General features: G+C 39.6%; 1 protein-coding gene across 2 annotated transcripts; it reads left to right on the top strand.

Annotated features, from left to right (window-relative positions):
- The first annotated feature begins 452 nt into the window (after nucleotides 1-452).
- Nucleotides 453-4315, top strand: LOC148013878 (uncharacterized). 2 transcript variants are annotated; one of them, XM_087667057.1, is made up of 2 exons: nucleotides 453-2479; nucleotides 3498-4315. In XM_087667057.1, exons 1-2 carry the CDS (start codon nucleotides 1068-1070, stop codon nucleotides 3571-3573), a joined length of 1488 nt encoding a protein of 495 aa, XP_087523183.1. In that variant the 5' UTR covers nucleotides 453-1067; the 3' UTR covers nucleotides 3574-4315. The 2 variants fall into 2 exon arrangements, with proteins under 2 accessions (XP_087523183.1, XP_087523182.1); XM_087667056.1 differs by having other exon boundaries at nucleotides 461-4309.
- Nucleotides 4316-11237: the final 6922 nt, after the last annotated feature.

Genomic DNA, 11237 nt, shown 5'->3' with positions numbered 1-11237 from the left:
AAAAGAGTCATGTAATAAAGATGTGACACTTACTCCATGCATTATGCCACTACATGCTTTTATCTCCAATCTTCCTCTTGGCATCTTGAAAGGCCTATGCTTTTCCATATATTCATTTTAGCATATCAATTATTGTGGTCTATTTCTACATTTTGTTACTTGCAACTTGAGATTTTGCATGAGGTGCCATTCAAATAAGACACAAAAATATTGTAGAGCACCAATTGTTGCCTTAATGATGGGGGAATGGTTGTTACAAGTGTTTCCAATTTTGAAGCTTGAATCTAGAAGGGTTTGGAACTTAAAATGTAGGATATAGCATCTTAGGAACATTCCTACCTTGAAAAGACTTTATTCTCTCTCTCTCTCTCTCTCTCTCTCTCTCTCTCTCTCTCTCTCTCTCTCTAGTTGGGTATACCTTTAAGCATCTAGGGTGTGCTTTTTCCACATTGTCTTTTACATAGACAAATACACACTATGTGTATGTGCGCGCATGCACACACATGTTTTTCTTTAGAGTATTGCTCCAGCACACTCTAGGGTAAGGGGGGTAGATCAAATGACAACCCCCATGCTAGACATTCTCTACCCGATTTTGTTAAATGTTTGCCTTGGCTTAAACATAAATCCCTTCTCTAAAATATTTTTATCCCCAAATATCCCCTCATTGCTCTCACAAAAAGTGGAGGTGATAGGCTGTTCTTAACAAAGAAAATTGTGTGCATGCTTTGCACATCTTTGTAGCATGACATGGACAAAGCAAAGTATGTTTGTAGCATCAGTCCAAGGCTCGTGGCGACATATCACTTGCTCTGCCACATTTCATGAGATTTGATGAAAAGACAGGGAGCTCAAAAACTTTGATTAAACGGGAGCGCTCACCCTAGGCCGCCGTTGCTCGCCCTTGTTCACGGTAAACGCTAAGATCTGAATCCTTACTACCCAGTAAGGATATCAAAGCTCCCGTCCAATTGGTTGCTTTTATTCCCAGGAGCGATGGAACTACTGTGATTTATGGTAGCTGCACCAAAGCACCCAAATCCACACTCCAAAAATTCGGTTCTTTGATGTTGGCATCAAGGAGGAGATGCATTCGTTTCTGGTGTGGGACGTACCGGCCGAGGCAGCAGAACAAGCGTCTATATCAGCAGCAACACTTAGAACAGGCGATTGCGCGGATTCAGAAACAGCAGGAGGGGCTTCTATTCACCGGACCCATCTCAGAGCCCTGTGAGGATGGTACCTATCTCAGCAGGCAGCCCTGTAAAGACAAGACGGATTCTCAAACCCAAGCTGCCCATGCTCCAACACTACTACTTCGGTGTCATGTCACTGCATCCATGTCACATCAGCTTGCTAACCGGAGGTTCGTCTGCATCGCTACCAGGCCTCAGGTCTTCGACCATATCGAAGAGAAAAAATCAAAGGAACATGATGTAGTCGAGGAAGGCGAAAACCAAGACTGCATGCAGGACCTTAACCTTGGGACGCTTCAGGTCAAAGATGCATACATTATCAAGAGACTCTGCAAAGTTATGGAGAGCCAGGATTGGGGAGCAAATGCAGAGGCTTTGCTCAAGCACTATGACAAGGACATGTCTCCTGCTATTGTCTGCAGAGTTATACTTCAGCAGAAGTCTTTGGATGCAGCTACTCGATTTTTCCACTGGGCTAGCATTGTGATTGAGAAGGATGTCACAATATACCATGCACTCCTTCTGAAACTTGGTAATGCAGCACAATTTAATGAGATGTGGAGGCTGGTGGTTGACATGAGGCAAATTGGATGCCAAGTAAATGCTACAACGTTTTCGATCATCATAAAAGCTTATGGGAAAGCAGGTATGGCAAAAGAGGCATTAGGGATCCTCTCAAAAGCACACGAGTTCGATGTTCCTCTGGATAAACACATTTACACTACTCTCCTCAATGTTTTGTTCAAGGCAAATATGGTAGACCAGGCTCGGCACATATACAAACAAATGTTGCACAAAAATTGCATATTTGATGGCTCTGCCTGGGCAACAATAATTAGGGGTTTTGCAAAAAATCATCATGTTCAGGAAGCAGAGAGATGTTGGAACCAAATGTTGATGTCTGGTTGTGAGGCTGATATTGCTATATATAATGCATTTATTGAAGGTTTATGTGAATGCAAGGCTCTGAACAAGGCTTTGTTTGCCTTAGCTGCTTTGCAGGAAAAGGGTTTGAAGCCTAATGCTTATACCTACAATCCACTGTTAGGAGCCCTCTGTAAGATGGGTAGATTAGCTGTAGCTTTCAACATGTTTTTGAGCATGAGAGATACTTGTACCCCAAATCAGGCCACTTGTAACATACTACTTGAAGGACTATTTGCAGGGAAGGATGTCTCAAAAGCACTTGAACTCTTTGCATTGATGGAGGAGGAGGATTGGGTGGACAGCAGGAGTTACCATTTGTTGGCATTTGGACTAAGGAAAGCCAATGAGGCACAGATGTTAGTCTCGTTATCACAGAAACTTTTTCTTAAGTATGGAAAAGCTAATGTTCGAATATGCAATGCTATTCTTTGTAGTTTCTGTGCTGATAACAATCTGAATAAGGCAGTGAGTTTTTTCCAAAAAATGGAAAATGGTTTCACTCGACTGGATGTAGCATCATATGCAACCATGATAAATGGTTATTGTAAAGCAGGCAAAGTAGATGAGGCCATGAACCTTCTGTGTAAGATGGATAGTAGTGTTTGTAAGCCTAATTCATTCTGCTATACCCCCATTATAGCAGCAGCCTTGAAGGCTGATAAGCTAGTTGATGCAACAAAGCTCTTCAATGAAATGGTAAGAAGTGGCTTAGATACTAATGCTGTGACTTGTGATTTTCTTCTGAGGAAGCTAAGTACTGCAGAGATGGTTGATGAGGTTGTGCACCTGACCAAACATGTCATTGACAAAAAGTTTCAGGTTCACCGCGTCACTTTGAACTTGTTGAAAGAATGCTTGGAAAGAGCAGGCAAAACAGAGCTAACTACATGCATTAAAGCAATGCAGAAGTGATAGCCGGTAGGCTTGACAAGAGGAACTTATAAACTTGTAAACACAAGCTTGTAGAAATGTCCTTATCCTGATAAACCATTCGGGAAGTGAGGCTTAGAACTATGGCTTGACAAGAGGAACTTATAAACTTGTAAACACAAGCTTGTAGAAATGTCCTTATCCTGATAAACCATTCGGGAAGTGAGGCTTAGAACTATGACATCACTGAGTATCAAGTTCAAAAGTACAAGTGATTAGCCAGGCAACAAGCACTTCTAAGCTTTGCTGATTGGTGATGTGGAGCTTTCTAAGCTTTGCTCTGTATTGCGAGCCACTAGGACATTTAGGTGATGGCCTCAATTGATTTCACATTGTGGTGAACCTTGGTTGATTAATTGAATCAGAGAACTTAATGTAGAATTGTACTCTTGACCCAAAATTCACCTGAGTAATCCTTCTTTCTTGGTTAATGGGACTCTGCAGTGTATCATGTGGCATGCCCCTGCAACTGCTCCCAATCACCACCACTTTTTGTGCTGAGCAGGCTGGAAATCACTGAGTACAGAATCATGTGCAGACTGCGATTGATGGCCTCCATTACCTCACAGTTGGGGAGAATCGGCTGCAGGTAGTTGGGCGTCAGGAAGCACAGCAGATTTGAGCTTTTCAAAGTTCTGTGCCAATCAACCGATGTTTTGGAATCCTCATCTGTTCCTGGGCGCCTTATATTGTGCCCTAATGCAAATGGAGGGGGAACTAGCAGGCTGCTATTCACCCCTCCTCTTATGGTGCCCTCCAGTTCAGATTTTTGTATATTGAAGTCTTTAAATTTAATCACCGTTACCAAGCATCATCGCGCTGTGTTCGACTCTGAAGAGCAAAGGATGGGATGACTTGTCAATTCATACAGGATCTCTTGACACGGATCTTCACATTTGGATTTCAGAACTCCCAACTATAGTGGAGAGGGGCTGTTCAGTCATTTACTGGAGTTTTAAATGCAATGAAGAACTGCCTTGTGACTTACCTACCCTAGGTTGGTTGGGGTTGTTTGAGGATGTCTCTTGCTTTTCAATTCTTACATGTGGTTGGAAGTGTGCACTTTTTGTGACCTGTCATCCTTGTAAATATTGAAACCACTTTCAGTCTTAGCCAGGGTCTCATTGCCTCCAAAATGATTGATGATTATGGACTCTCTGTCTTTGGCAGTGTTTGTGAGGCCTTCTTGAGATTTGCTTCTTTAAGGGTGGGCTTTCCCACAACCCTTTAAGGGCTGTGTGACAAAAGTCTTTTAGTTCTGGTCTTTGTTAGTATTTTTTATTGTTTTGCAAGTACTGGAGGAAGAAGTGGCAAAGAGGAAGAAGAAAACGTCTGGAGGAAGAAGTGGCAAAGAGGCAAGGATCACTGTTCCACATGATTAAAAGGGGAATGGGAGGAAAATAGAGTTGTCAGGAGTAGTTGGGTAGCATGAGGTTTCATCTTGCTATTATTAGTTACTAGTTAGTACTTTCAGAGTGTGTGTATTTGAGTAATGGTATTATTAGTTAGTATTATTAGAGTGTGTATTCGATTAATGTTAGTAGTTAGTATTATTGATTATGCAATTAGTATTGTTAGCATTATTAGTTAGTATTATTAGAGTGTGTGTTTCATTAATGTTAGTATTAATAATACTATTAGTGTAATTGATTAGTGATCAATTAGTGTTATTAGTTAGTTAATCAATAAGTTTATTAATTAATATAAATTAGTAGGTGATTAGTTAAATTAGTTTAGTCATTTAATTAACTAATATAAATTACTAGTCTATTATTTGTAGTCGAGTGGTTAGTATAATTAGTTTCAAGTAATCAATTAGTTAGTATAACTAGTTTAATTCGACTAGTATAAATTAGTTTACTCAATTAATCAACTAATATAAATTAGTAGTCGATATTAATAGTGTAATTCAATTAATACCAATAATTTCAGCCAGTTAATTCATATAAATGAGTAATTGATTAGCTAGTATAAATTTTTTATTCAATTAATTAATATATACTAGTTTAATTTGATTAGTATAAATTAGGTTATTCAATTAATTAATATAAATTAGATATTGGATTAGTAAATTTGATTAATTAGTACAAATTAAATTAGCTAATAAATCAATTGAATTATTTTATTATAATTATTAATATCAATTAATAATTGATACAAATAGTTTAAATTGTTTAACATAAATTAGTTCAATCTATAAATTAATATATATTAATAGTCAATATAAATAGTCTAATTTGATTAGTATCAATTAGTTTAGTTGATGAATTAATATAAATTAGTAGTTGATTAGTTAAGGATTAAGGGCTTAATTTTAATTAACTAATTACCGATGATTAGTTTAAATTAAAACTAATTGGGTTAGAAGTGATTAAGTTAGGTGTTATGCTTAAGGAGTTAGTTTTAAATAAGTAGCTATTGATTCTTAAGTAATTTATTATTGGTGGTTGCTATTTTTCAACATTAAACTAATAATTATTTTGCTTAAAATAAATGTAGTTTGCTTTGTTTGATCATTGCAAGCTTTGGTTTAGCAAATGTAACTACAATCTTCATACACAATCTTTCACAAGGTTAGAATCTATCTTTTTCACTTTTTATCATCATCAACAGTAAAGAAAAGAAAAGAAATTCAAAGAAAAGTGCAAATCTTCTCAAAAGATGAGGGAATGACCCCTCTCCCCATAATTATAAAACAACAAAGAGACTTGTGCCAGCTTTTTCGCATGCTACTTGTATAACATGTTTGTGTTTCTTTTTTGTTATCAAGTTTTCATTTTATGTTTGCAAGATACTCTTTATCAAAGCTGTACGACAAATTTTTAACCAAATTGATTAACTCCAAAAAATTTTGAGTATTGTTTGTTTATTGCTTAGTTTAAAAGAGACTTATTTTTTCTTAGATATGGTTAAAACATTATTATGGTTTTTTAAAGAATAGAAATTGAGATGTAAAACTATGTTCAATCAATGCAAATGCCAAATCAGAGAAACTCATTTTTTGACATCCATGAACAAAATATATTACAAGATTCGCAATTTCGAAGAAAAAAAGATGTTATATGTTCAACTTTCATTTTTGAGCAACAAAAAGTAAAGCACACATTCTCCAAACCATTCAAAAACAAGCACATAGCTACATGTGCCAACCTAGTTTCAATTGTCAATGAAGCTATACACATGTCAATTACATAAAACCAAAAAACAAAAAACATGAAAAAAGTAAGAACTTCATGGAGTGTGGATTGGGTTTGGAGAACTTTGTTTACTCAAAGTTGAGGAAGCCATAGGATGGAAATTGTTGCCCATCTTCAAGAAGACTAAGGACACCATTACATATTGGGTCCAAGTGCAATGAGATTTGAGATAAATGCTCTATGTGACATGGTGTTTCACTACAAGATGTATCAAATGACAAATCTCCACCCCCCACCCCCCCAAATCCCAAATAAAAGAATACCTTGAGGTTTGGATAAGACTATGTAGTTGGTGACTATTCACATGCAAAGTTTGAGGATTGGCCTCTAGCGCACATTCCACCTTTGGTCAGGAAAAAGTTAAGGATGTGAAGCAAAAGTTCACTTGTTGAAATGAAAAATTAGAATGCTCTATCAACTTTGAGAGTGTTGGGGTGGTTGCCATTGGTTGATTCTAGGTGGCATGGATTAGTTCAAATAAGTTTAGAGTTAGTGTGTAAAATAATCACAATATGCAAAGAATATTTGTTGTAAAATTGGAGTCCTAAGCTCACTCCCATGCAAATCAAAATTAAAGCAACAAGCATGTGTACAGAAAAATATTTTATAGGTTAAAGAGAACAATCTCATGTATGCATCCTTGCTTTCGTCCATCTTCCTGCTCTCATGCCACATGAGAGCTTGGGCAATTGTTAACCTGGTGAAAAGAAAGTGAAAAAAAAAGTAAAATAAAATAAAAAAGATATAGGACAAAGCGAAAAAGGTGACCCGGCGAAAAAACATGAGTAAAAGGGCCAAAAGTGTAAGAAGTAAATTTAAAGGGGAAAGATGCATCTTAAATATAAAAGCACTCTCTAAATCCTTGTAAACAAGTGCTAAGCTTCCTCATGTGCAATTTGTAAATCTTGACGGGCAGGGGTGAAGGAATAATGTAAATGGGAAGGAAATACGAAAAAAGGATCTAGACTAAAATGGCTAGTCATGTTAAAAAGGGATGGGCGCCCAAAGAGGAGTAGGGCATGTATAAAAAGGTAAAAAGTGAGTGAAGAAGCTCATTCTTGTGTATGGCCAAAACTAGCTCTCCTCTTATTCTTCTTCTTGCTCTTTCTTGTGCTTATCCTTGAGAGAGGGAGTGAGGGAGTGAGTGTGTGAGGGTGAGGGACTGTGGTGGAGAAACTCTCCATCTTCTTCTTGTTTCTTCTTCTCTTCTATTTTTTTCTCTTGTCTTGCACACAACAATGGAGCTTGGAGCTTGAGAATCGAGCTTGCTTGAGCTTGCACCTCTTAGATTGTGAAGCTATTGGGGAGCTCATGGGAGGAGGCAACTTGATGGGGCATGAAGGTAAGCTCACTACACTTGTAGTTGTGAGAGCGCGCACGGCTATGTGAGAGGTAGCCATTACACTTGGCTTGAAACGCTTGAAACAATAAGCGGTTTGTGGGTCTTGGCAGTTGAGTGAGAGTTCTCGCACATTTTGGTTCCATTATTGCCGGGACCAACGGATTTAAGCTTTGAGTGTTTGCATGCTCTGAATTGAGCATTGGAGTAGGGTTTGGCCCGAACTGGTGCTCGAGATAGGTAGGAAGCAAGGGAGTCAAAGGGCATTCGATCTCTTTTGCAAAAGTAAGTTTTTTTATTTTTAAGGTTTAGGCAAGTAGGTTGGATTAACTTAAGTGTTTACTTGTGATTTGGATGCATTTAAGTAGGGAAAACTTAGGAAAAATAGGGAAACAAATAGTAGGTTACTGTTGTAAAACAATATATAATAGGGAGAAAAGGGGCTTTAAGGCATTAAGAGAGAAAAGAGAGAAAGAGGGAAGTGGAAGATTGAAGAACAAGGGGTTTCAAAGACAGAGAGAGTAAGGGGGAGCTCATTTCTACACTCAGGGTTTGAGAGAGAGAGAGAGAGAGCTGGATAGGTTTGTTGTAGGGTAGCAGGGAGGCAAGGAGACCTTTGATTCGTGCGACCGAGTGCATTCGCAATCTATAGATGAGTTTTTTTTATTGCTAACCCCTTGTTGTTTGATCCTGGAGCTTGTCAAGGACTGGGAGGACGCATTAAGAGTGTTGCACCAAAAATTCGTTGAGTCTACTCATGTTTTCGCCATCACATTTAGACTATCCGGTCCCCAAAATGAGACAGTTCAATTGCCAAAAAGTTGTCCAGTTTTCATCATCGGACACATCGAATTGTCCAATTGGACAACACTTGGCTAGCCAAAATTCGGACAGCTTTGACTGTTCGATTCAAACAAATCGGACTCAGACATTGCAAGACTCAAACAGTCCAAAATTAGATGTCTGATTTTGAGAATTGAACCAAAACCTGCAAATTGGAGACGGGAGAATAGAACATCAGATTTTAGCAACTTCTAACCTTTCCAGACCTTGTAGGGGTCAAATCCCTAGCTATAGGATATCCTAGTAGGTCCCCATGTAAGTAGATAGGGCAATAGAGCCAACTAACTTAAGGGCTGAGACCCGATAGTCCAAGAGAAATTGCAGTCACACTAATCATACCCCAAAGAGGTTCGAATTGACAACTTGAGCCCGCTACCCTTTAGACCATGCTTCAATCATGTAGGAGGGACCTAAAGTGGACCACTACGAGTGGCCGGCACTTGTACGGGAGAGCTAGTACTAGCCGAAACTAATTAAAGGGAGTGCGATCTATGTTGATTGTGATTGATTTGACACACTTCATCACATAAACACTTGAAGTGCACAAGGAAAGATAGAAAGCCTGATTTGGCACAAGTCCACTCCACCACTCTTGTGTCCAGTTCATGTAACATTGCAAATTGATTTGTATAACAAGGAACACACTAATGGGGTCTAAGGTAAGGAACGAACCCACTAATAGGAGAAAACCCCAAGAAGCTAAATACAACTTGAGAATCAGAACTTGAAGTGAACGACTGAGAATCGACATGATTAGGGATGCAGTTTTGCCTGATATGACCAATATAATCGACACCCTAGTTGCTCAAGAAGCCATCGACATGATAGGAGCTAGCACCAACCCTGTAAAAAATGATGAGCTTGACTTGGGAGAATTCCCAATCGACATTCAACAAATGTGACCTGTGAAACAAAATGGTGCATCATGGTAGACCAGCCGAGGACATCATAGTTGATCTTGAGGAAGAGGGAAAATTGGCAAGGAAAGTGCTGCAACGCATAGCCATCCACAACCAAAAGCAATGAGCTCAAAAATTGAGACAAGATATAGAAATGCATGAGGTCCACTGCGTCTTAGCTCTCACCAATAGAAGTAGGACATGACCAAATGCTGAGAGGGAGAGAGTGCTAGAGGTTGATCTTATGCTGAGTGAGCTTCTCACAAAGTGACTCCTAGATAATATAGTTGTAGAGCAGAGAGCAAAGAAGCCCTAATGACTACATTACTAGGAGGACTAGAAATCATGCCAAACTCTAAAAGCCAGACAAAAAATACCTAACGGTTGCTAAGTAGCTCATCAAGTATCAGCCGCCCGTCGTACAACTTTGTGGAGCACTTCGAGCAAGTATGCAAGGCGAATGGCCTCATAGACCTTGTTCACAACGAGCACAAGCTTTTAGACTTTGGACAAACATGGCTTACTAGCCTAGACAATGCCGAATGAAATAATTTTAATAACCTCAAGAGTCTCTTCATCAAGAGGTTCTCCGAAGCGGGATACTTCGACGACCTCATGGTCAGGTTGATGAACGCTAGCCAAAAGCATAAGGAGGATATCCGAGATTACGTCACCCACGTGCGGAGTCTCTTTAAGAGAATCCTAGCGATAGAATGACCTAATGAATGAGCAGTCTCCATTGTATTTATAAACAGAATCCAAAGCAAAGAGCTCTACAAGGCATTGGTGAGAAACTCGAACCTACAAAGGGATGTGCTAGCTAGGGTCTTTGAAGAAGCCATACGTATGGATGACCTACTCAAGGAGAGAAGCTTCATAACCATGGCCTGAGATGGCACTGCTACTAGATCCTTAAAGAGAGCTACAACCATTAGCAAGAGATCTAGCCAAAACACACAAGGTAAGGGAAAGGGTGTCGACTAGAGCCTTGATCAAAGCTAGGAGTTGGAAAACATGAAGCTAGAGTTGGCTAAGCTTCAAAAGATGACGAAGAGGCCCATATGACCCCACGTGCAATGCGTGCATTGTGGAGAAAATCACCTCCTAGCTGAGTGCTTGGATCCTAGGTCAAGACCATGCACTAATTGCGATAGTTTTGGCTATGAGGCGATGCAGTGTAGATTGCCAAGATAATTTCCATACTTGCAGCCATATAATCGGCCATACTACATAGGGAATAGGCCACCAAACTTCGAAAGGGGAGCTCCATTAGCTCTCCCAGCACCCAACAACTCAAAGCCATTTGTCCCTAGGATGGACATCAACCCTACAGGGATACCTAGACCACCTAGACCCATTGTGACACATCCACCAAAGCGATGCTCCGATACATTATGTAGAGTACCTGAACGAGGATGGAGCATATGTGAACCCTTACATCTCATACAATGAAGAGGGTAACCCCAACTTGATGGATTTCACCCCATCGCATGCTGGACTTGCAGTCACCTAGGGCATATCTTATCTCATTGCTCCAAAAGGAAGCAAGCCAATTGAGACAAAGCTGACCTGAGATGTCTAGAGTATGGGGTCACACACTTATACGCCAAGTGCCCTAGGCGTAAACCTTTCATTAGTTCAGCAATCATGCCATCCATACCCTTGGGATTGTTCGAAGTCGAGACACTTGATGGTGAGACCAGCCCGATTCCATCAAACGTCATGATCCGGGTACAAATGAAGCAAGCCAATATCTCATTACCCAGACCTAGCAACCTTGACATAGCTTCTATAGGGAAGAAGAGCTGTAGAAGAAGGAGAAAGAGGGCTGAGACAGAGGTAACACTTAAGACAGATAGTGCCACCACATTGCCCAAGGGGAAGCAAGTCACGGATACAGAAGCAA

This window comes from Lygodium microphyllum, chromosome 25 (assembly GCF_053477565.2).
Source record: "Lygodium microphyllum isolate KBCC chromosome 25, Lygodium_microphyllum_v1.1.10, whole genome shotgun sequence".
Lineage (NCBI taxonomy): Eukaryota > Viridiplantae > Streptophyta > Polypodiopsida > Schizaeales > Lygodiaceae > Lygodium > Lygodium microphyllum.
This window is presented reverse-complemented; position numbering and strand designations above follow the sequence as displayed.